The sequence below is a fragment of the Diabrotica undecimpunctata genome, chromosome 5 (assembly GCF_040954645.1).
Source record: "Diabrotica undecimpunctata isolate CICGRU chromosome 5, icDiaUnde3, whole genome shotgun sequence".
NCBI lineage: Eukaryota > Metazoa > Arthropoda > Insecta > Coleoptera > Chrysomelidae > Diabrotica > Diabrotica undecimpunctata.
The window spans coordinates 97048812-97076049 of NC_092807.1; the positions used below are offsets into that span (position 1 = coordinate 97048812).

Genomic DNA, 27238 nt, shown 5'->3' on the forward strand with positions numbered 1-27238 from the left:
TTCGCGGTTGTTGGTGGCAGCAAGCGTATTGATAGACTTTCTATACCTGCAGGGCTCTTAAGCTAAGCGTTCATTGAGACGAAGTGGACGCGGCGAACGCCATGGACGAGTCGAATAAAATGATTCGTTTCATTATATCATAAATGTATTTTATGTTTCAGTTTCAAATTGATTGTAGTGTTTTGTTAAGACCTTAAGGTAAAACTAACCATTAACGGCCTATACAAATTCGTGATGTAAATCCGGCGTATTAAAAAAATTGAAATTCCTTTAATAATAACGCTTAAGTTGGTTAAACTTAATACTGCAGAACGTGTGTATCCTAGCGAGAAATTTATTAGGCCATTTTTTTATGTATAAATATTGGGGTGATACGTTCTAGCTTTTGTTTTAACCAATTCGATTTAATTAAGCGACGCAATCAGGTGGAGAGTGGTCGTCAATTATTAGTGTTCCAGGTAAGCATTTAGAAATTCGTTGGTTATAATATTTGCTTGCAAATTATTACAGAATATATTTTTTTTTTACCTACACGAAGTATTTTGTTCATTAGAAATGGTTAACAGTTGTATTTTTTATAAAACACTTTTTTTGGGCCAAAACAAAGTAGAAATTACAAAAATTGATTTGGCCGGTATTAGGGCACAATTTTAGTAGCTAATCTAATTACGGCCCACTGGACTGTAATTACGAATGTAAGCGTTTTTTTTTTCAATTCAACTTTTTGTTCTTTAATATCAAAAGTTATTAAAAAAAGTAATATATTGTTTTAAAAAAATATTACCAAAATCCTACTAAGTATCAAATTCCGTTCCATACTTTTTTTTCTGTAAAAGCAAAAAAGGAAGTTTACAACTATGAAAGTCAGGTGGTTATTTCTAATGGTAGAAAATTGAAAAAAAAATCTCAAATTTGTCCCCAAAAAAAAAAATTATTTTTGTAACTTACTTAAGTTAAAATATATAGTCTGACAATTTATTAATTACAAAAAAAAACATTAAAATAATTTTATTTTATTCTAGGCGGTATTAGATTTTATTATATTTCGCATGTGCTCTTATTTCGGCCTAATCCAAATTTAGCCTGACATGGTAACTACAAAAATCTCAATTATTCACATTTGTTTTTTTGTCTAGAATCATGATCAGAACTAAATAGCTTAAGCAAATTCAAAAAAATACATTGAAAAATGTGAATGCAAAATGATTCATGATTTCTGAACTAATTTTGAATATTAATCTCCCATCAATTCTACTGAACCCTATTTTGTCACTTCTCCAAAATTTTCAACGCCAATATTTAAAAATTCATTTTATTTCCCCAGAAAAATAGCTCAAACGTCCAAAAGAAAGGCTATAAAAAAATTAACACCTGTAGTAACAATAATTGTTGACGATTTCATGTACTACGACAGGAGAATAAAAGTTAAATTAAAAAAAAAGGGAGCAAGAAAAACACAAAATCATGAAGAAAAGGAAAAACACCTAACATCACGAAGAAAAATGCAAAATCTGATGGCAAGAAAACAGAAAAAATAAAAATTTCGAAAGCTGTCAAGTTAAACCTAAACATTGAGAATGAAGAAAACGAAGAAGATAGAAGAATGGAGCAAATAAAAAAGAAAATGAAATTTTAAACAAAAATGTTGATTCTGGCAGAAAAACAGGTGAAAGAACTAGAAAGCCGAAAACTAACAATTCTAGGGATTTAGAGGTCACTTCACTGTGAAGTGAATAATGATCAGTGAAGTAGTATCTGGGAGCTCGGAAGACTGAGACCTCGAAAGCCCCGAAGAAGACATCAGAGAGGATCTCGAAAGCTCGGTGCAATGGAAATCAACGCGGAAGACTGGTGAGTTTAATATTAATTTTTATAATAATATTAATCTTAGCTCTAGGTTTAATATATATATATATATATATATATATATATATATATATATATATATATATATACAGTGAAATTGTCAAATACTTGTAATTATGTCGAATTAAATATAGCGTAAGTTAGTCCTGTAAAACCCTTGGCACATTTCGCACCGTGAAATCGTGTGTTTGGGACTTGGGTTATAGTTTGAAGTCATGGACGTAGACATAATTTTTAAAATTAGTATGTGTCTAAGTAATTAATCTCACTTATATCTTACTCAAATTAACAATACTTAGGATTTTACTGCAACATGTACCCTTTTACGATATGTACCGCCTCTGTACCCTCAGCGCTTCGTACATACGCATTTCCACCACAAGTTCCTCTTCCATCGATGCGCGCTAGAGTCGAGTTCCGCTAGAGTACCTACTGAGGAAACTCCACCGGACCTCTGGGTATTGTCTGGAGGCCACCCGTTCGGAGTTCTGTCAGAGTATTGATATGATAACAACTCCACTGGCCTTAGAGTATTGACTAAAGGCCAACTTCTTCTTCTAGAGTATTCATACAGTGGCAGTTACGTACCCGGTCTTGGAGTATTGATCTGAGCCAGTGACATTCTTTTTTGTGACTGAGTACTGATTAGTAACGGTCCGTTTCTCGTCGGGCTGAGTATTGATTGGTCCGTTCCATCTGTATTTCTTCGATCTGTTCCTTCCCGTATGTGTTTATTAACACACCATAATTACCGTTTAGAGTTTATTTCATTTACTGTATTTTATTTTTCGCATATAATAAACAGAGTCATATCGCCGTCAATGCCGTCGTCGCCAGGATAAACGTTTTAATTTTTATTGTATATATTACCTAGGATCTAATTTTATTTTGTTATTTATTTATTTCGAATATATTTTATTTAAACTGTGTTTTGCTGAGTCTGTTGTCTAAAAGAGCTACATGTCATAGTCTACTATACCTTTTGTCTTCTGGGTTATAAAATATAAGACCACTCCCACTGTCTCCTTGACAAACCGCAATACTTTCATTCTGACGACCAGCACAAATTTTATCTAAAAAGTTATACTGTTGCTCCCAGCTTTCTGGTAGCTCTCTAGCACATGTACCGCCTTCTTTGTATGGTATTCTAATTACTCTAAGCCGATCAGACGGTTTATCGTTTTCGGTAAGACCCCAACCAGCTACCTAAAAGTTAAATTAAGTATTAAAGTCTAATAAAATTGGCGTAACATTTTTAAGTTAAGTATTCCACACTGATTTTTGTATCCACTGATATTGGGACATTCCATTTAATTATTAAAATATATGGGAATTACTATTTTAATCGGGAATAAGCCAAAATTTAAGTTTAAAATAAATTTATTGACAGCAATAGTAATTGCTGTAAGATGTGAAAATAGCTTCAGAACAATAATATATATATATATATATATATATATATAGTATATATATATATATATATATAGTATATATATATAATATATATATATATATATATATATATATATATATATATATATATATATATATATATATATATATATATATATACCGGTATTGAGGCGACACGTCCTTTCAATAGGGATCTATGGAGAGGAGTATCACCGAGCCGCAAGCCCTTATCTTTTGCCGTACTGCTCCACCATAGGTTGATCAGACTCAATATTAAAATATAAGTTAGGTAATATATTGTTATTGCCAAACGTCACTTGATTCAACTCAATGTCAAATAACCAAAACGTAAATGCCATCCACAAGGAAACTAAGTTTCTGTAGCTGGCTGTATACCATGTATCACAAAAAATATTTATTAATATATATTCCATCATCAGTGTCTAGGTGTACATGTTTTGAGCCACTAAATATCTGGGTAAAAACCCGTTAAAAGTTATATGTTACAATTTAGTTTACATTATTTAGTTTTATATTTTAGGATGTTAAAGTTACCAGTGGATATGATAACATGGCAATGTACGACTCCACATGAAGTTGCTGGTCCTGAGAGAAAGTGTCTACGAGGACTTGATAATAGCAATTGCTTCGTATTTAATTTTCTGTAAGCAAGTGGAAAAAACCAACGCTCTAACAATATCACGGTTTCTACAAGAAGTATTAGCAAACTTTTTTCTTCCTGCTGCTGTGCCTAATGATAAATTATTGTTTATTTTATCTGATACCGCACCATATATGGTGAAAGAAGGACAAAATTTAAAAATATTTTATCCAAACTTAATACATGTCACTTGTCTAGCGCCTGGAATAAACAGAGTTGCGAAGGAAGTAAGAAAAAAATTTCCACTAGTTAACAGTTTAATAGCGAGCGTCAAAAAGGTATTCCTGAAATCACCTGTAAGAATATAATGTTACAGATATATGCTTCCTGCTGTTCCACTGCCACGGCAACCCATTTTAACACGTTGGGGAACATGGTTGGAAGCAGCTAATTCCTTTGCTGATCATTTTGTTGATTTAAAAAAATAATTTACCTTTTAACGGATGATAATTGCCAATCTTTATTGGAAGCTAAGCAAGCCTTCCAAAATAGCATCATCCGACAGCAACTGTCATTCATAAAATCAAGTTATAGTTTTGTCCATAAAGCTATAACTCAATTAGAATCCTCCATCATTGTTAGAGAGTACAGTTTTATTAAAAGAATTTGAGTCATGGTGTCAAAACGTTAAAGGTACTAATAGAAAAGAAATTTTTCAAAAATTTAAAGTAACCATGGAAAAAAATAGTGGTTACCAGATTCTTTCTGAAGTGGTTAAAGTACTAGCTGGGGCATTTTCCGAACCACTTAATTTAAAACCATCTATTATAGTAAATTTGAAAAATGCCCCAGTTACATCAGTTGATTTTGAAAGAAGTTTTTCTTTTTACAAATATATCTATTCAGATAGAAGCTATAAGTTTTTATTATAAAATTTTTGAACATCCTTTGATAATCTATTTTTACCATAATTTAAAATAATATTTATATGTTAAAATAATTGTGTATGTTATTAATATATAATATTGTAAGTATTATTGTAAATAAAAAAAATATTGTGAATATTTTTTATTACATGCATATTTTCTAGACAAATATGCATATTTTGCATAAAATACTGCATATTTTTGCATTAAATACTGCATATGTATGCGCATATTTCATACTTTTTTATTTGCATATTTGCCTAAGTCTACTAATGATCAAACCTACGACTATAACAATTGCTTAAACTGTAGAATTAATACTGTTATTTTTGTCACATCTTCTTGTGCAAGAAAAACTGTTTTTTAATAAAAGACACAAAGAATGCTTTGTTACGTTTTTTTCCTAGTACTACGTCATTATAATGGCAACATGTTTTATCCAGAGAAAAGCTATAAAAATGCTACATGAAGCAACTAGTTATTTATTCTCTAGTAGCTTTAGAAATAAATAAATATAAAACCAGTTCTTCAATCCTCAACAGATTTGAATGCTTTACCACAGCAAAAGCAAATTTTTCTTCTACTTCTTGGTGATCTTTCTATCTGTTTAATTCTGAAGCTGCCTCTGGTTAATTTCCTGGGAGGTAGATTGCCAACTAGTCCTCCATCTTTTAGGTGGTCTTCCGGGAGGTCTTGAACCGATCGGGTTATTTCTAGGGCAACTTTTGGGAGTGTATTCTCATCCATCACATCCTCTTATGATGCCTTCCCCATCTTACAATATCTTGAATTTTGCCCTGCTCGCTGACGTTTGTATTTCTCACGTTGTCCCTTCTTGTTTTGCTATATGTCATGATTGGTTGTATGCAAGTCTTGTAGATTCTAATTTTACTGTATGTGCGCATACATGGATTTGAGCAGACTATCTCCCGCAGACATCCTGATAATGCGGATGTTTTGTTGATCTGACTCCTTAGGTTCTTTACTGGGTCAATTGCATCACCTGTTCTATGGGGTTGTTCTCAACCACTAATTTACATCTGAGCGAATTTTTTTTGTTATTGTCATACATTTAGTTTTGTTGGTAGAAATGGTCATATTTAGTTGGTGCTTATTTGAAAGAACTGAAAGAGCTGTATCTGAAGATCATCTTCTGATTCGGCAATAATTGCTGCATCATCTGCGTAACACACCATACCAATTCTTTTGTTGCCCATTGAATTGGTCTCCTGCTCTAACTTTGGTTACATTGTTGTTATTTCGGTTATGGATTATCTTTGTTATGTTGGTCGGTGTTTTATTTTCTATTAATATATTTAGAATGTCTCCCAGGCGAACCCTGTCAAATGCCTTTGTCAGATTAATGAAGCAAATATGCGCTGGCATGTTGCCAACATAAACCAAATTGCAAAAGCCAAATTGCGGGCTATAATAATTTCAGTATTTATTTGAGTCGTTTTTACATTATTGTCGGTGACTCAAAAAAAAAACGTTTAGCTAGGGAAGTTACAGCATGGTAAAACATGTCATGTGTAAGTAAAGTCGCTTTTACATTATTGTCGGTGACTCAAAAAAAACGTTTAGCTAGAGAAGTTACAGCATAGTAAAACATGTCATGTGTAAGTAAATATAATGGAAACTTTTAATAACATAGTTTAAATTTATTTATTTTATCTAACTAGTAATATATTTGTAAATAATTTTTAATAAATGTACCTCTATCTCGGACTAATAAATCCATCATCAATGCATTTGCCTAAAATAAGTGTCAACACGTTAACGAAAGCACACATAAATATTAAACTTTAATAAGGGGAAAGAATATGTGGTTGAACACTTACTCGGTATACACTAAACGGTAGCCACTAAATATGTAGGCAAAAAGCCTTTAAATGATGTTAACTTTGTTAATTAATACATATTTATCAATAAATTTAAATGATGTAATCTTTATTAATTATAAGTAATTATTCATCATCATACACATATTTGCTGCCTAATTTTTAGGTACCAAGTGTTGATCTAAAACATATATGACCTTATTTTCATTTTAGCTTATCTTAGCTTCATCAGATATATATATTCATGGTTGTCTACTTTTAAATCAAGTATATTACACCATAACCCCAACATATTGATTTTTCTGTTGTTACAAATTATATACATACTTACCTCTCCCATTTGATAATTTGTTAAAAACATATTATTGACATTATCAGTACATATTGGCTGAACCACTGGGTCTAGTTTGAACAATTCTTGGGTAATGAGTAAAGCTAAGTCAGCAATATATCTCTGACTGACTCCTCTGTATCCTTTATGAACAATTACCTGTGATACCTAAAATGAATAAAAGTAGTAAAGTAGAAATGATATGGTAGAAGGAAGTAAAAGGAGACAAATCAAACAGGCGGAAAATATGAAACTTAATAAAATGTATACTAGAAATAAACAGACATAATCATCTTCAAGAGTGCAGCTCCTAGATAATTAGGTTATTGTCGGTTTTTGTCTCAAATATTCTGGCATAGGAGGAAATCTGCAGCAGGTGTTTAAATCACGGTTTGTTAAATTATGGGCCACATAAAGCCATTTTATTTGAGGTTTTTTAAAGACCTAATGAATAGGTCATAACATGCTAATTCTTTATAAAACTGAATTCGCCTGGCTCACTGGTCCTCTACCATTCTCTTCTGCAGGTTTGAATCATTGCAATATATTACAGCTATCTACATGAAAGGCTACGACGACAAGCCACAGTGTTTGTCTGGTGGGATAACTACGCCACCTAGGAAAGAAATCTGGACTACTAACATCTGACATTTCAATCATATCTTTTTGTTGAAACGGTACGGTTGATTTATTGCTAATTTATTCTACAAATTGATAATTCAAATGTCCTTACTCGGTAATTTTACTACTCCATCAGTAATTAATTTTTTCGCGTAATTGGTAAAAATATAGGTTATTGTAATTGTACGATAAGATTTACATATATTTACATATACACTTATAAAAATAAAAATGAGTTTAACAAACATCAACGTTTTACAAAAATAAAATAAAATAAAATAAAATTAAAATACACTAAAATTAAATAAAAATTAAATCAAATTAAGTAAAATTAAATAAAATTAAATAAAATTAACCAAAATTAGATAAAATGAACTAAAATTAAATAATACAAATACAACGTTTCGTAATTGCATTATTTTCTTCAGATGTAAATCCATCCTCCAAGTCTATAAATCCGTTAATATCATATCTACGTGTTTGTCGTGTTCAACTTTCCTTTTAGTAACACAGGAATAGATGGATTAACGAAGGTCCAAGTATAGTTTCAGATATTCCAAGCGAGACATTTATGCTAGCTCTATAAAGATTCATGTATTGTAGAGGAAAGCTCATTTTTTGTATTCAGATAATAGGTCCAACTTTATTGCCGCAATGAAAATAAATACAATAATCAAAACATCTCTTTTAAGTTTATACCTACTTATACACCTTATTTTGGAGGGATTTATAAAGATAGCCAGTATCAAGGCCCCAATGAAAACAAAAAAAAGTCTTATTTAATTCACTCCGGGTCTATGATGACTTATAGATAATTTAATTATGAATAGGGGTAGTAAATAGTTGCCACTTTTCTCCTCAATCCAACGATTCATGCCACCTAAACCATTGGACCACAGTTTACTTTTTATTTGGTCGTTTTTTTAATTTTTCATCGCCGATCAAGATTTCGACAACACAGAGATAAGTTCTTTAATCGATTATCAGTCACGGCAGACTCTTCAATAACACTGCTGGAAACGCTGGTTTCTTGACTATGTTTCTGAATTGCAACAGCGCCATAAAGGAAGATGCATTGTTCTAATACCAGCTGGAGATATTTGTGGTGAAAAAGAATAAGAATTTTTTTCAAAGAAATAATTGGCTTGTTGGTCGTATTACACATTTCCCGCCCGTTTAAAGCGGGAAGCATGTACAAAACTCATTTTATTTTATTGATCATGTAAAATCAGACAAAACTCACCCTACGTATGTGGGATTCAGAGTTATGTTTCGTTATTATATCAACCATTATTTCCGTCACTATTTTTTAACTATGTTAAGTCTACTACTTAAAAGAGAATTCAATATAACAGAAACAATAAATTAAGTATTTAAACCATAAACTTTTAATCATTACCTTTCTATATTGAGCTTTCGTATCTCTTTGATCTCCAAAAGCATTGTAATATTTACCAGCAGCAACCTGAAAGTTTTCTCTGCCAAGAGCGTTACCATAGTCATCAGTAACACAATGCGCAGCTGAAAATTTAAAAAAGAAAATAAATACCGATACATAAATATTCGAATATTTAACAAGTTAAGTTTTGCGGTTAATGAACATTAAACAGAACGAAACTATGACAATATTCAAATAATTCGTTAAAATAGTAAAGAAAAAAAATATAGTCATATAAGAAAACTTATTTGAAAAATTCTTTATAAAAGGTATATACAGGGTGGTCCTTATGCAAATGTACAAAAATATGCAGTAAATTCTACACTTTAAAATATTACGATTTAAGGCAACGTTATTTGATAAAATGTTGATATTAAAAGAGATACAGGGTATTAAAATTAAAATTTAAAATTTAATTTTTTCTATAACTTTCATATTTGTGGACATTTATGTATAACTGAGAACTTTTAAGTATAAGAAATTATAATTTGGTGCATACTTTAATATAGCTTATAGAGCCATAAATATGCCACAGATGTGGCATAAATTTGCGCATAACTTTTTTGTTCTTCAACTTAGCGCCATTTGTATAAAAAAATATTAAAGATAAATTATTGCAGCAAAAAAAAAGTTGTTAACAATTTCAAAACAAAACAGTTTTCGGAATAATCGCATTAAGTCAACTGCATACGTCGATTTAACGCCATTACTCCAGACAACGAAGAAAAAATAGACAACATATCAATACTTCTAAATTTTGGCGTAAAATACATTTAACTAAAGTTAATAGATTTTGATATATTAAAGAAAAAGTAGTATACGCTAATACTTTTTTACATTATTCAGTAGGATAATTGATAGAGTGTTATAGAATTTGACATCAAACAATTTACGTTTTATATTAAATTAAAGTCAAAATAAAATACATTTTATTTACAAACCAAAATAATAAATAGTTAAAATGAATTACATTTAAACTTTTTAAAGTAAATTTTTATTATCTCCACCATTTTCTTCAATGCATTTTTCAATACGTCCCATAAAAAATCGCCTCATATTAAATAGCATCAGTGGTTCAAAAGAAACTGCTGCAGTATTAATCTGGGCTACAGGGCGGCCAAGGAAAATGACTACCACGACCAATCCAGTGTAGTGGGGGGGGGGGGGTGAAAAACGTCGATATACCACAAGAATCTGGGGGGGGGGAAAGTCAATATACTAAGAATCTGTACGCCGTAGAAGAAAAAATATTTTAAACAGGAAATGTGTCAAAAAAGTTGATTTTGAACGAAAATGTTTATTAACACTTTTTTGGTAGAATGAAGCTTTCTCTTAGAAACTATGCTTAAAGCGGCTGGCGATATTGAATGTCAGTTAAGCGAGCAAAAATTTTAAAAACAAACAAAACTAGACGGTAAAAATTCGATATCTTTTGATCTGAGTGTTTTAACAACAAAGATTACAATAGTTTTTAAAGGTAAATAGTGCAGTTTTCGTATTTAAATTTTGCTTTTTGCGTAAAGAAAGTAAGTTTCTATAAAGCTGTTTAATAAATAAACGTTAAGCGATTTTTGCAATTTTTTATGATTATCATCATCATCATCATCAGTGGCATTACAGCTCGTTATGAGCCAAAGCCTTCTTCAGAACAATCTTCCATTCGCCCCTGTCTCTGGCAACTCTTCTCCATGCTTTTACTCCGATGGATTTTAGATCATCCTCTATGTTATCTTGATACCTAAGTTTTGGTCTTCTTCTGGCTCGTCTTCCCACTGGTCCTCTTCGGTCGAAAATTTTTCTGATCGTTACATCTTCATCTCGCCTAATTACACGTCCTACCCATCGAAGGCGTACTAATTTAATATATTTTACAACGTCAGGTTCCCCAAAACTTCTATATAACTCAAAGTTGTAGCGCCTACGCCACAAACCCTGTTCTTGGATTCCTCCATATATTTTTCTTAGAATTTTTCTCGCGAAACATTTAAGCAATTCTTGGTCGTTCTGTGTAAGTGACCACGTTTCAGACCCGTATGTTAACACTGGCCTTATTAGTGTTTTATATATGGTTATATTCTTTAATGGTAAGAAACTTTAATTTCTCTGGGTAGTTTTGGGGCCATATGTTTCCTCAAGCCATAATAGCACTTATTGGCAAGCACTATTCTTCTTTTAATTTCTTCGCTAACATTGTTGTTTTTGGTCCACAGCGGGCCCAGGTAGACGAAGGTATCCACACCTTCCAGTTCCAGATCACCAATTAATAGTCTAGGTATCTGGTTGCCTGATCTAGTACAATACATATACTTGGTTTTCTGTGCGTTTATTTTTAATCCCATTCTAAGTGCAGACACCCTTAGGGATCGAAATGCTTCGATCAGAGATTCTGTGGACCTAGCAATAATGTCTATGTCATCTCTCGAATTACTTTTTCTAGCGCAAGGTTAAATAAGGGACACGACAGTCCATCTCCCTGTCTCAGTCCATTTTTACAATGGAAGGGTCTGGAAAAGTCGTTTTGGATTCTGACTACACTCTCTACACCTGTGAGTGTAAGTTCCGTTAGTTCAACAAGATGAAGCGGCATTTGAAATTCCACCATAGCCTGTAGAAGTTTTTGTCTGTTGACTGAGTCGTATGCGGCTTTGAAATCCACGAATATGTGGTGGGTGTCGACTCCGAACTCAAGCGTTTTCTCAAGAATCTGCCTGACTGTGAAGACTTGATCCGTTGTTGATTTATTGGGTCGGAAACCACACTGGTAGTTCCCAATTATTTGTTCAGCATATTCAGTTCATGATTCTCATGAGATCAATACAATCTATCACTTCCATCGATTGGTCGCTATTAAATTTCGATTGTTAAAGTCGAATTTTTACTGCAGTCTTCATTTTTAAAAGGTATTATTAAAATTTATTCACGCGTAACTGACATTCAAAAAATTGGCGGTTGCGTTAAGTGTTGTTTCTGAGAGAACGGTTTACTCTACAGAAAAAATACTAAAAAACACTTTTGATTAAAATTAACACAGCTACATTTAGTAACTGAATACTTTGCGTCCCCTCCCCACTTCAAGGGGGGTTTTTTGAGGGAGCCCGGAGGTAGGAGTAATTAAAATTTTTGATTATTTCCCAAAATTAACATTCTTTGGAAAATTCAGCTTGTTTGTATGATTTTTAGAGGTTCATTGGCATTTTCGTTTCTGAACGACGAAGACTGGAGTAGTTGCCTACTTTTAATTTAAATATCCCATACATTAATTGCATTTATACACTTGGTTTACAATCTCCGTCTTAATCTTTCAGGGTATATCACACCTCAACCCCAACATATTGATCTTTCTGTTATTACAAGAATTAATAATAAAATAATTTTATCATGTTCATTTAACACATTTTTGGCAAGTGTCCATTAAGACACTCCTAAAAATACCATTTTAATCAGTAGAACCCACATTTTTCCCAAGGGTTTTCTACCCACATATTTAGTGGCTTTACTTATGTTTACTTGGTAAGTTTTCAATCAACCATATGTTCTTTAACCTTGATCAAAATTTTGTTTTTATGTTAGCTTTCATTGATGTGTTGACACTTATTTTAGTACGGGCGTTGATGATGGACTCATTACTCCGAAAAAGTTCTACGATGTAATTCGAAAGGACATTTTTAGAATATATATTATGTATGTGTGACGAAACGTCAAATAAACTTAATCTAAAAAAAGTATAATTCTGGCGTATTCCGAACAAAAATAGTAAATTAAACATAATACATTTATAAACAAAAATATGATAAGTAAATATATGCGGTTACCTATATACATTGGTAAATGTTACATAAGAAAAAATAGGTCAAAAAGATTATATTGACTATAGTATACAAGTAAAACCTGCAAAATTGAAAAAAAATATAGATGAAATCAATTTACTAAAACAAATAGAAAAGGTAAACAGCTTTGATAAAACTGACCCCAAAGCAAAACCAAGAATTCCCATTGTCTAAAATGGATAAAAGTTTATATGAGATCTGTACTAGACTACATTAGTTGATAAAGTAATTAATTTAATTAAAGTTATACCTACCGGTTATAACAACTCTTCGGCTGATTAACGTACCCCCACATATATTCCGGTACCGTCCTCCTTCGTTCTTATATAAAGCTATAACCCACGGATACTCAAAATCCTTAACATCATTTCCACCCCAAGTAAGTGCTATTGTTTCCTTACTAAACTTCTTTCCACACTCTGTTAAAAGTAATAAAATAAATTAGAAAATTAACAAAAATCATATACCATATAGCATTTTCGTTTTACCCCGTATATACTAAAACACCGAAAAATATTTTAAATCTTTTTGCGTCTCCGAGATTGGTAATATAATCATTTTTAATTTGTTTATAATAATTTTTATTGTTATTTTGTTTAATCTTAATTCTGCCTATTCTGCCAATGAACCGCGATAGCTGTGGGTTTCATTGTTGCAACCATGAACAATTTTGTAACATCGGGATTGAAGCAGATTGATTCTGTTCTGAACGGTAGAGTTGGTTCTAGACAGATAGTATCTCGGCAGATAGAAAAACCGGCAAAATATTTGTTTAATACCATGAGTTAGAAGAAAGTGAATTTAATTCCAAAATGCTATTTGCGATCTTTGTTTAGTGAGTTAGTTAATTACGTGTTTGTTGGATGCTGTAGTCCATGCGAAGGAATTTGATAAACAGCGTTTCCAAGATTTTAAGTGAAAATTAAGTAGCCGAGTTTTGAAAAATACATATTGTCATCATCAGGATAACCTGAAGCCCAATTCGGTGTTTAATCTCCCCGAGATTTGTCCATTTTGTGTCTCCATAGGTCAATGCAGATCATTTGAAGTTTGTGTGAGACAGTGTGTTTGTTTTGTATCCAATTCCGAGGTTATAAACTTTCTTAATAACTAAGAAATACACAGCCAGTGAAGCAAAGTAGTTTTTGTTAAATTTTTCTAAGTAAAATAAACACTCTTCGTTAATATACTAAGATGTGCTTTCATAACAAATTATAAATAAACATAAGTTTTATGGATCAGCTAATTGTCATTTTTTAGTTTTCTTTTAAATAAAATATGTAATATTTCTCTTTAAACCCAAAGGTTAAAATTTTTTCTTTTAAAAGGATTTTTCACCTTTAAAATTTTTTAGAAAAAAAAGCCTTTCTTTCTAACCAGCAAGAAGATTTTTTTTTAACGGCGTCCATTTTAAATAGTGTAGGAATCTTCTTGTGTATTGTTGCCCAGGAAATCTCTGTAAGCGTTTTCTTTATTTCTACCTTTGTAGTTAGTTTCTTCAGTTCCTCAAATAAAGAAACCTTATCCACGACCTAGCTCTCCAACTAAAACACGAATAACCGTTCGCAAACGTTTCAATTTATTTGCTTATCCCAGTTCCAGCTCAGTAATTGTTCAGTTCCCCCTTTCAACCCCCTATAAGCAATTATATATTGTTACAAGTGACACCTAACGTGATAGGAAAATAAAAATTGCTACAAGCAAATGTCAATTAGGAACAAAAAGTAAAAGCAAGCCTTGATTTTTTTACCCCACGTGGTGGATGGTAGCTAGGGAAAGCTACCACTAACGAAAGCATAACTAGTTTCTTCAGCAGTAGGAACAAGATGAGGTAGATAGACGGGTAGTCCCTTTTACAATTGGCTGCATCTCGAATATATAGATGAGGACAACTACTAGCGGCAATTTTACTTAATTCTTAAGCAAACGGTGATATTTTCTACTACTCTAATTTGTACTATAATCCACAATAGGAGATAGATAGAGTGGCTTGATAAAAACAAGAAATATTTCCTATTTTTAATATTTATTGGTTGCAAAATTGCAAAACTTTTTAGACTATACCTGTCTCCCAATTATCATTACTTCATGTTTTTCTTGTTTCTCTGCCTTTCCCTTTTTTCTTGCAAATTTTCTAAATATTTTTTATTTTCTGGGCTTCTTTATTTCTTCTCACTTGTAATTTTGTGTTATTTATTGACGGTGTCAAGGTTTCCGTTGTTTTATTTTTTTTTTACATATTTGTTAGTCACTAAGGATAATAAAAATTGTGCGTCTACTTACTTGGTTGACATATAGGTTTTGGGAAGTCCCACACACCATTATTACAGTAAAGAACATTTCTACCCCCAGGTGGAATTTCATAATAAGCAGCACATTCGTAAGTTAAGTATGTACCATCAATAGCTTTATCACAAGGGACTGTATTCTCATCTTTATCTTTGCACAGTAACTGTGTAGTTACTGTTGTATAAAATGGGGGACATTTTTCTAAAATAATAAAAATATGTTCAAATATTCTTCCAAACAGAAACTAAAAAAATATGTCTCAAAAGCTAAATAAAACAAATCGAGGTGGTCTAAACTTAAATTTCTTGCCAAGATATAAATTGAAACAATTAGGCCATAAATTTTTTTTTAATTTTTTGATGGCTCTCTATATACTTACTTTTACAAGTTGGAATATTTATCTCTTCCCAGTTCGTATCACATACAATGAAAGGAGTATTGGGGTATAACTGGTAACCTTCGTGGCAGTCTAATCTTAAAACCGAATTAACCATTACCTGGTCACCAGGTTTAACGTCTGCTTCAGCTATTAACCACCTTCCATTGTGTAATTGTGGGGGAAGCGTACATTTAAAACTGAAAAAGAACATTAAAGTGTTGACAAAATTGCGAATAATGTGAACTTAAGTTGCATTAGTTATCAGTATCAAGTATTTAGCTTAAATATAAACATAAATAAAAAATTCGAAAAACATGCGGTTTTTAGGAAAAAAGAAGAAAAAACAAATCATATTTCCATACCTGTTGAGGGAAAATGAAGATAATAAATCGATTTCATGTTTATAGACCACAGTTGCACTTAATTTCAGAATTAAAGAATTAATTATCACCTTAATTAGCTCGACAACCCTTCGTGGATCTTACCTGGTTCTTGATCTGTTTCTTGCTTTGTTTTTCAATTTTTTAATCCCCAGAGTTTTCAGATTTGGTTGCACTTATTTCGTTTATGGTTTGGTTTTTATATATTCTTGTTATATTCATTTGTATTTATTTCTCGTTTATCCCTTCGGCATATCTCATCCGTTAGGTTCTTTTTATGCTATCTATACTTCAAAATGATATCTGGTATGCATAATACTGTTTTCTTTTACTCTTCTATATATTATATTAGTAACTTTGCTCGTCGCATGCGACTGGGGATCCAATCAATTGTCATCTACAGTAATAATAAACTTTTTGCATTTGATTCAAGTAAATATAAAGTATGATCTGGTGCACTTCTGACCTGACATATTTTTTTACTATACCCTGTATATATACTACTACTACTACTAAGGATTTCCACAGTTTTCACTGTCTTCCTTCACTCAACCGTTGTCTCCAATTTTCCCTGTCATTCCAGTCTCCATCTCGCAGGGTTCTTTTCTCCATAGCCTCGTCGATTTCATCTCTGAATGACCTTCGGGGTCTTCCTCTTTTTCTTCTTCCAATTGGGCTCCATTCTGTGATTTTGTTTATCCAGCGTCCTCTGTCCGCTCTTCTGACGTGGCCGTACCAGGATAGTCTCTTCTCCTCTATATAGTCGATTATGTCTGATTGCACTCCCATTCTCCGCTTAATCTCTGCGTTTTCAATTCTGTCTCTTTTTGTAAGTCTACAGCTTCTCCTCAGGAACTCCATTTCTACTGCTCTTATTCTACCTCTATTTCTCTTGTTTATTGTCCAGTTTTCGGACCCATATGTCAGGATACTTCTTGTCAGGGTATTATATATTCTCTTTTTTGTCTTTATCGTAATGTTCTTATCCCACAACACTGAGTTTAGTTGTCTTATACAGTTTCTTGTTTGTCTCAGTCTGTTGTTTATATCTTCTTCTGTTGTTCCCTGGTTCGATATTATGGTTCCTAAATACTTGAATTTATCTGTTCCATTTATTTGTCTTCCCTCGTCTATCTCTAGGTTTCTCATATCCTTGTTTTCTGTTGTTAGGTATTCGGTTTTCTCTAAGTTTATTTCCATTCCGTTGTTTTTATATTCTTCTTCTAGTTTTCTGAGCATAAAGCTGAGATCTTCTTCATCTTGTGCGATGACTACTTGATCGTCGGCAAAACTTAAGGTGTATAGGTATTCGTCTCTTACTGGTATGCCCATTCCTTCGCACTTTCTCCTCCATGGTTTGAGTGTCTTTTCCAAGAATATTTTAAACAGAGTAGGGGACGTAGCACAGCCTTGTAGAAGTCCTTTTGTCGTCTTAAATGGATTGTAGGCTTTATTTCCACATTTAATAGCTACTTTGTTTTCTTTGTATAGTGCTTTAACTGCTTTTATTAGTGTTTGTCGGATTCCGAGATCATTCATTGCTTCCCATAATTTGACTCTAGGTATTGAGTCATATGCTTTCTTTAGATCAACAAAGGCCAGATGGACCGGTCTACCTTTTGCCATTTTCTTCTCTATCAGTTGTTCTAATGTGTACGTATGATCTAGACATGATTTTCCTACTGTGAACCCTGCTTGGTCTTCTCCAATTTTTCCTATTATTTTAGTTTCTAGTTTTTCCTTAATAATTTTCCCGTAAAGTCTACCTACCGACGATATTATACTAATTCCTCTATAGTTTTCACATTTTTTCCTGTTTCCTTTCTTATGTATGGATGTGATGTATGCTTGTGTCCATTCCGCAGGTATTTCTTCTCCATTTAGTCCTCTTTCGAACATTCTATGTAGCCTGCGGAATAACTTTTCCGTTCCGTTTTTAATTAGTTCGTTTGGTATTCCTCCGGGTCCTTTGGCTTTTTTGTTCTTCAATGTCTTGATTGCTCTCTTAACTTCTGCCAGGCTTATTTCTATTATATCTATCTATAGAAAATATATAATATATAGAAGATATATATCTATAGAAAATATATATATATTAATGGCACGTTATATACCATATATATGTACTATACTATACGTATACATATACTATACGTCTCAAATCGTTTGATTTGATGTCGCATATCTTAGTATTAGGCTAGTTATTTATTTCGTAATCAGTCAGTCCTTTTTCAGGTCAATAATGCAAATTTACCTTATATTTACCTTATGCTTTATATATAAAGCAAATATGACTATTATAATCCATGTTGTCATGTGATATGTGGTATAACTAAGACGATGTGTAGTGCCCTTTTTGTACTTTTTTTAGCTGCTTCAATTTGACTGCTTTGTGCTTCCATTTGCCTTTGGTAAAGTATAGCACTAAGTTTGGCCATAGCTACTTTTCTGTTTTTTATCTGAGATCTGTCAACTTGGCATTCCACAGCGATTCCTGTAGGAAGATGTACAATTCTAACGGCACTTTCGGTTTTATTGACATGTTGTCCACCTGCTCCTGATGATCTTTTTGTTTCTATTTTTAAATCGTTAGGATTAATATTGACTTCAATATCAGAAGGTTGGGGTAAAGCTATCACTGATATAGTACTCGTATGTATTCTACCTCCTTTTTCTGTGGCAGGAGTTCTTTGAACTCGATGAACGCCAGCTTCATGTTTAAAATAACGATACACTGTGTAACGATGCTCTGATCGTTTAACAGTTCGAACCGTGGGAGTGTCAATATTTGCGCATCCACTTCTACAACGTGACGGCGTAGTGGTATTCAAACGGCTATTTAAGGCGTGTGAATAGCGGAATTAGACAGTCTTGTAGCTAGCGCTCTAGGCTCCCTGACTCGCCGGTGTAGTGAATCTGCGAGCCATTGCGGACAGAGACATTTCCGTATTGAGGATCATACTCTGTCCCTAACCAAGCGGAACCCATCGATATTGCGTATTGAGCATTACCGTGGATCTGCACAGAACCAACCGGGACGGAGAGATTTCCGTACTGAGGATCGTACTCTCCGTCCTTAGCCAAGCGGAACCCGTCGGCATTGTGTATTGAACATTGCCGTGGGTCTGCACAGCTAAATATTTTGTTTGCGAGCATATTCGGAGCTTTCGCTGAATTGAAGCGAAAGCGAGTATAAATCTGCGCGCGATCGATTTCCCCCATTTCGTTTCTTTTTTTAATACTAATTAATTTCTTTTCTTTTATAGACATTCGCCGGGGACTTCGTTCATCGTGGGATCCAGACTGGGACGTAGAATTCGTTTTAGTTTTATTCATTATATAAGTCTACAACGTAGAATTCCTTTTTATTTTTATTTATTGTATATACTAAATTAATAGATTTATTTTTATTTCAAACCTGTGTTTTACTGAGTCTGTCGCCCCGAAAGAGCTACCCATCACAAACTGGCGCCCGAGCAAAATTAATAACATGCCGACAGATAAAGACACAGACTCAGTAACAGGTACGTCGTGGATAAATCGACTTTGCAAAGAGGAATTGCAGAGCGAGGCCGAAAAATGCGGCTTAGATCCCAAGGGAACCGTCGACGAATTGAGAGCACGACTCAGAACCTATTTTAAAAATCGCGAGGAAGCTACAGGAACAATCCCAAAAGAAAAAACTTCCAAGGGAACAGAATCCGTCACACTGACCCAGGAAATTTCGGGCATCCGAAGACAATTACAGGAATTAACAATAACGAAACAAATGGGGCAACCAGAATTGCTAAATCAAGTACGAAAGTGGAACACACACTTCGACAAGAAACATTCGGATGCAATAGAATTCTTAGAGAGGATAGACGAATTAAGCTTGGCCTACGAGATCGATAAACAAGATCTACTAAGAGCATTACCTGAATTATTAGGAGACCACGCTTTGTTATGGTATAGAAATAATAACAAAAATTGGAAGTCATGGACAGATTTCAGCGAAGATTTTAAAAAAGCTTTCTATCCCAGGGGATATTTGCTACAACTAGAAGAGGAAATCCGAAACAGAAGACAGAAACAGAACGAACCAGTAGATAGATATATCACGGAGATTCAAACATTAATCAGACGAGAAGGCTCTTTTTCCAAAAACCAAGAACTCGAAAGGATATACAAAAATTTGTTACCAGAATATAAGCTTTATGCTCGCCGCCGGGATTTCGGAAACTTAGCCGAATTACAGGATTTAGCCCAAGAATACGAAGCTCTAGAAGAGCGTACCTGATACCAAAACGGGACAAGAAGCCCAATCCGCGTCCACTCCAGGAGAACCGGAACCCGGGAAACACGCCGACCTTATAGAGATCGTCCCAAAACACCTGGTCGAGAGGGGGACCAAAAGATACAGGATATGCTGTAACAATGGGAGGAAGATTGTAATAAAGATACCGAGAGGGATAGATGGCATCACGAGGCTGTAGACACCATATACACAAAAAAAAGGTATGTTACTTTTTTTTTTTTCAAAGAGAAGGGGGTGTAACGATGCTCTGATCGCTTAACAGTTCGAACCGTGGGAGTGTCAATATTTGCGCATCCACTTCTACAACGTGACGGCGTAGTGGTATTCAAACGGCTATTTAAGGCGTGTGAATAGCGGAATTAGACAGTCTTGTAGCTAGCGCTCTAGGCTCCCTGACTCGCCGGTGTAGTGAATGAACAGCACAGAACCAACCGGAACGGAGAGATTTCCGTACTGAGGATCGTACTCTCCGTCCTTAGCCAAGCGGAACCCGTCGGCATTGTGTATTGAACATTGCCGTGGGTCTGCACAGCTAAATATTTTGTTTGCGAGCATATTCGGAGCTTTCGCTGAATTGAAGCGAAAGCGAGTATAAATCTGCGCGCGATCGATTTCCCCCATTTCGTTTCTTTTTTTAATACTAATTAATTTCTTTTCTTTTATAGACATTCGCCGGGGACTTCGTTCATCGTGGGATCCAGACTGGGACGTAGAATTCGTTTTAGTTTTATTCATTATATAAGTCTACAATGTAGAATTCCTTTTTATTTTTATTTATTGTATATACTAAATTAATAGATTTATTTTTTTTTCAAACCTGTGTTTTACTGAGTCTGTCGCCCCGAAAGAGCTACCAATCACAACTGAAGGACCAGTTACTAAGGCTTAAGCATAGCGAATCCCACCTAAATCCGTGTCTCCGTATTCTGTCATATCATATTGCCAACCTTTATACTCAACAAAATTACAATATATATCAAACATTTCTTTAGCAAATAGCATAGTTTCTTGGCCCCCATAGCCCTTTTGGTAGTCTCTTTGTTTGTTTTTTCTTTCTGAATGTGGCAGCCGTAGCTCAGTGGCTATATTACTGGTTTAATAAGCTGAAAAGCCCGTGTTTGAATCCTGGCACCGACAAAATTTTTAATTTCTAATTTAACTGAGCTGCCACCGTGCTTCGGAGGGCACGTAAAGCTGTCGGTCCCGGCTACGAAAGTAGTCGTTAAGTCAGGTTAGGGGCGCTTGCGCGACCTGAAAACCCCAACACTAGATCTTAGCCAGAAGGTTACACGAATTTACTTACTTTCTATCTGAATATATTCGTTATATCCTTTTCTTTTATTTGCCGTATCGCATATTAGGATTCGATCAGTTGTTTATTTTGTACTCAGTCTAAGGCCTTCTGTAAGTCAATAAATTAAAACTTGTCTTATGGTAAATCTATTTTTATCCATAGTGCACTATGATATCTCGTATGTCGCTATACGTTCAATAATAATGAAGATACTGTGTTGTGTCCTTTTAGTAGTTGCCTTGTTTGTTTTTTCTATCCAAATATATTCGTTATATCCGCCACTTTCATTTGATATGTCGCATGTTAGGATTCGATCAGTTGTTTATTTTTTATATAGCTAGAGGCCTTTTTTAAGTCAATAAAGCAAAATTTGTCTTATAGTAAATCTATTTGTATTCCTATTACCCTATGACATTTCGTATGTCGCTATATGTTCATTAATAATAAAGGTAATGTGTAGTACCCTTTTGGTACAAGCCTTGTTTGTTTTTTCTTATTTAATATATTCGTTATTTCCTCCCCTTTCATCTGCTACGCCGCATGTTAGGATTCGTTCAGTTATTTATTTTGTACCCAGCCAGAGGCCAAGTCAATAAATCAAAATTTGTCTTTTGGTTAAACTGTTTTATCCTTATTGAACTATACGTTCAGTAATAATGATGACACTGTTTAGTGTCCTTTTGGTGGTCGCCTCGTTTGTTTTTTCTATCTTAATATATTCGTGATATCCTTACCTTTCATTTACCATATCACACATTCCAATTGGACCAATAATAAAGGAGATATGATATAATGCCCTTATAACAATGCCGCAATGTGTTTTTTTTTTCTACTTCAACATATTCGCTACTCCTCTCTTTCCAATGATGTATTATACGTCGACAAACTATTCTACCTCTACAATAAAACGCATGAAACGCAAAAATGAGCACAATGAACCTTAGCATTTTCTTATGGAATTTTACACGGGAAATGAAGCAGAAACGGTGTAGCAGCCTTTTTATAGGTGTAGCTTTACTTAATTTTATACAATTTTTTAATTTTATTTAATTGTTATTTAATTTTACGTAATTCTCGTTAACTTGATTTAATTTTATTTAATTAAACCGTATCGTTTCAATAACAAAATTTGATTGAAATATCAAATGTTGATAGTTCGGATTTCTTTTCTAGATGGCGTCGTTAGTTTACTGGACAAACGTTGTGACTTGTCATCATAGCCTTTTATATAAATAAATGCCTTATGATTTTGTAGTATATATCAAGAATTTATCTTATCAGGTTTTTAGAGTTTTAGATATTTAATTGGTCTATTATATATTTTATTCTCAATATTACCCTTCTTTTAAACTCTTCGCTGACATTATTGTTAAACATTTAACGATTTCAATGTTTACTTCTATGGTTGGACTCTGTAGGTCTCTCATTCCTTTTAAGACGAAACTCCTACTGACGTTTACGTATTTTATTTTAATTTCAATAACTTTAAGGCCATTATTATGAGCTGGTAATTACCAAGTTCCTTTTAGTCTCAGGATACACATTCTGGGGTTTATCGGACGGAAGACGGAAAAAAGTTTTTTTTTAATTTGTTAAAATCCTTTATAAAAAGTATATAAATTAAAAAAACCAATCGGGCTATGTCATGAAGACAAACGTTTTGTCTTCATGATATAGCCCGATTGGGTTTTTTAATTTATATACCTTTTATAAAGGATTTTACCAAATTTTTTGTGATACACGGTATAATGCCAGCTACAGAAACTTAGTTTCCTTATGGATTCTCATTTTTTCTTTACTAAGAAGCTGGTGCCTATGATATAATTTTTAGCATTACAATTATAGAAACTGTGATCGAAATAGTCAAGAGAACAGCAGCAAGTCACGAGCAGAGGCTGCATAGTCGTGTGAATGTCGAGGCAATCCAGCTTCTTGGCAACACTGAACTAAAGAGAAGACTCGTAAGGACAAAACCATTTGAGCTTGTGTAAACGTGTAACAGTTTAGTGTAAAAAGCAGAGTATAGTGCTGTGAAATGATTGCATGTTAGTTGTAGTGCATTAGTTAATAGATAAAATAAGAGTAAGCCATAGGGTAAGCCTTAGATTTAAGCATTTGCTGTTATTGTTAGGTCAGAAAATAAGTGATAATTGGTCATTTGTGACCAGATAGCAGTATACAAACACCGCACAGGTGTTAAAAAAAACAATTATAGAATATTTTGTAACTTCTTTTTCTATATTATAAAGGAATATTAAGGTGAGATAAAAAGAAAGCAACATTTTGGTATTATGATAATGCAAATACATCTGCAGATACCATTAGACCAATCCACATAAATAAAATATCAATTTAATAAATAAGTTGCAGCCTTTGTATATTTAGAAAAAAAAGGATATATTTAGCAATTATATGGGTTCTAGCTACTAATAGTAGCGTACTCTCTTACCTACTTTGTCGCCTTTGTCTTATAGTGGAATGGGTATAACTGGTATTACTTCCTAATTGTTCACTTGTTAATCCTAAAAAAGTTAATAATTATTTAATTACTATAAAAAAGAATAGGCATATTTTTGAAAAATCAGATTCATTGTAATTCATTGTAATTGAATTTATAGGCCTTTTCACCCTCATTCATTGAGCCGTTGTCAGGCCATGATAATACTCTAAATATTATTAGCCTGCAGTCTCCATTGGCTGCGATCCTGTACCATATGGACGACTTAATGTTGGGATTTTCCCACCAGAGTTTTCATTTGGTATGCCCATCGTGATCTCTTCTCTTGGTCTTCGGCCTTCTACCGTTCTTCTAGCTATGTCGCCAAAGTATATTAGGTATGCTCTGTTTACTTCTTTTAATAGCCTGTCCTTTATATGTGAAGCTCTTTTAGAATTGACAGGTTGGTTCTATGTTCTGTCCAGGACACTTTTTTTAAGAGTCCGTGTTACAGCTGCGTATGTAGCAATGGGAAAAATAAGAACATTGACCAACCTGAGCTTAGTACTGTTTGTTATTGTTCGGTCTTTTCATATTTTAATCAATTTAGCTGTTGCTGTTAATATTTGAGAAGATTTCTAATAATAAATCGCTATTGTTGGTTATTAAGGAGCCCAAGTATATAAATATGTCTTCTTCTTCTTCTTCTTCTTCTTCACGTGCCATATCGGAGTTCTCCGATATTGGCGAAGGCTTCTCGATTTTCTGCCACATGCAATATTTGTCCTGCATTTGATATCATATTCCATGCACGAATGTTTGTTAACCAAGAATCCTGTTTTCTTTCTACACATCTACAGTCTTTTATTTTGTCGTTAAGCATCAGTTCTAATATTCTATATCAATTTTTTCTCACTACATATCCCACATAAGACATTTTCCGGTGTTTAACAGTCTTTATCAAATCTCTATCTTTGTTGACCCTACCTAGTATATCCTCATTAGTTTTTCTTGCTGTTCAAGGTATATTTAGTATCCGTCTATGAATACACATTTAAAATGCTTTAATTATGTTTATACTTATTACTTTTAGTGTCCACACTTCTGCTCCATACAAAAGTACAGACCAAATATAGCACTTAATCATTCTTTGTCTAAGTTCTAAACTGAGGTGATTATTTCACATAAATGTCTTTATTTTTATAAAAGTAGTTTTAGTAATTGCTACTCTTCATTTTATGTCTATGTGTGGATCTGGTTGGATCAGTTAAGCAGTTTGTCTTATTTTTATTATTGGCAGCAATTCTTGTTCTCTGCCCATTCGATTTAATACTTCGACATTTGTTGTGTGATCTGTCCAGGGAATTTTAAGTATTCTTCAAATAGCCACATATTAAAGGCCTCCAATAGGTTCATCACATTGGCCTTTCGGTCCAGGTTTCTACACCATATAGCAGTATGGAGTAAATGTAACATTTTACAAAGCGATATCGAAGCGTTAAGTTAAGGCTGCTGTTGCTTAGCAAGGCGCTCATATTAGTAAATGCTGTTCTGGCATGTTGACCTTTTATATGTTCTTATTGTTTACTCGTATATTTAATTGCATAATTCGTGTTCTGATAATCACCATTACCTTCGTCTTGTCTATATGAATCTTCAAGTCCAGTCGTTCTCCTTCAGTGTTTATTCTATCTATTAGTCGTTGTAGCGCTTCTTGGCTATCAGCTATTATGACTGCATCAGCACAGCAGGAAGGTTATATTATTTATTGGTCCCAAATTAAATTTTATTGTTTAAATGATATTCATAATGAAGTAAAGCTAGATAATATACCACTATTGTTTTAATTTTCTAATTAATAAATTATTGAATTTTGGGTCCGTCAGACTTGGCGCCACTACTGGTGTTCCGATATAGGGCGCCACCAGTGCAAGGTTAAAATTATAATTCGTTTTATATGCAGTTAGTATCTTTAATATAATTTAATTAATTCATTCAATAATGATTATATTCATTTTATCCTTTCCTATTTTCTATTTAATATTGTAATTAGTTACAATCTTCATATGGCAAGAAAATAGTTTAAAACAGATGCAGTAGCTAACTTAATATTTATTATTATAGTTTTTTTGGTCTGAATATTTTTTTCTGTTCCCGTTATTGGGTGGAACTTTCTAAAAACCTTATGGTGCACCATACAGAGATATGGCAACTGCAGCAGCATAGCAGGTATGCAGAACTTAATAGCTGGTTAGGACCACAATGGGTTTGTTCCCAGCATCTTTACCAACCCGACAGCAACTCATCAGTAACTTGTCCTATGTAGCCCACATTAGATGCAATCATCAAGTCAACCACATGTAGCCATAAGTATCATGTATTTTTTTTGTAAAGCTGTAGGTAAAATTTGCTTTGATTTTAATTTAGTATTAAAATTTGAATTATATATTTTTTTATGCATAATAGATATGATTAGTTAATATCTTATTTGTCCCAGGCATTTTTCAGATTTACTTCTAAGATAAGACATTCTCACATCCAAGAGACTGAACTAGATGAGGCCTAATAATTGGCCCCCAAAAAAAGTTGTGAGTTATATTGTTCTACATTGGCTCCCAACTTTCGAAGGTAGTTGTATGGTTACCCATTGCCACCCACCGTTTCTGCAGGGTTGTTCGATGGTTACAAAGTAAAATGTCTTCAAAGTAATAATTGCAAATTGCAATTTCATTGATAGAGAATCAAGTACGAAATAAAAGCGTAATAAGAAACTTTAGTCTAGGGTAAAGAAAAAGACACCAGACATACTAGAACTAATGGATGAAAGACGTAAAATAAAGAATAATGCACACAAATACAGAGATGTTAATAAGAATATAAAGCAAAGAATAAAGAAGGCCAAAGAATTATGGATTGAAGAACAATGTGTAGAAATGGAAAACTATGAAAGAAAATATGACACATTCAATGTACATAAAAAAGTAAAAGAAATTACAGGAAGTCAAAGACGACACAAATAAGTTTGATTAAGATCAAAGACGGAAAGATTATTATAGATTTAACGTATAATATTCGATACGATACGATATTATAGAAACATGTAAAAATTTGTGAAAAAAGTCAATACCCAATCTGGATGCTTAGTGCTTAAGGAAGAGGGGCAGCGTCACTGTATTACTTCGGTTATGTGATTGTGTGACATTAACCTCAACAAAAAAAAATTGGTATTTATGTATTTGTAATTTTCAAAATTACTGCACGTTTTAATTAAATTTACCTCTTATCAGGATGATAATTT

General features: G+C 33.3%; 2 protein-coding genes across 2 annotated transcripts in view; both read right to left on the reverse strand.

The window, feature by feature from the left end:
• The window catches only part of LOC140441519 (uncharacterized), a 54678-nt gene that overhangs the window by 27103 nt on the left and 337 nt on the right, over positions 1-27238 (reverse strand). The window contains exons 2-8 of the mRNA XM_072532296.1: positions 23953-24025; positions 15533-15729; positions 15148-15354; positions 13119-13283; positions 8999-9120; positions 6979-7146; positions 2846-3072 (exon numbers count right to left, since the gene is read on the reverse strand). Coding sequence (XP_072388397.1) covers positions 2846-3072; positions 6979-7146; positions 8999-9120; positions 13119-13283; positions 15148-15354; positions 15533-15729; positions 23953-24025 — 1159 coding nt within the window. The remainder of the gene's footprint in view (positions 1-2845; positions 3073-6978; positions 7147-8998; positions 9121-13118; positions 13284-15147; positions 15355-15532; positions 15730-23952; positions 24026-27238) is intronic.
• Positions 18225-22260, reverse strand: LOC140440908 (peptide chain release factor 1-like, mitochondrial). Its single transcript, XM_072531271.1, is given in 3 exon segments — positions 18225-18646; positions 21064-21299; positions 22238-22260. Coding segments are annotated over 3 exon segments (681 nt in total).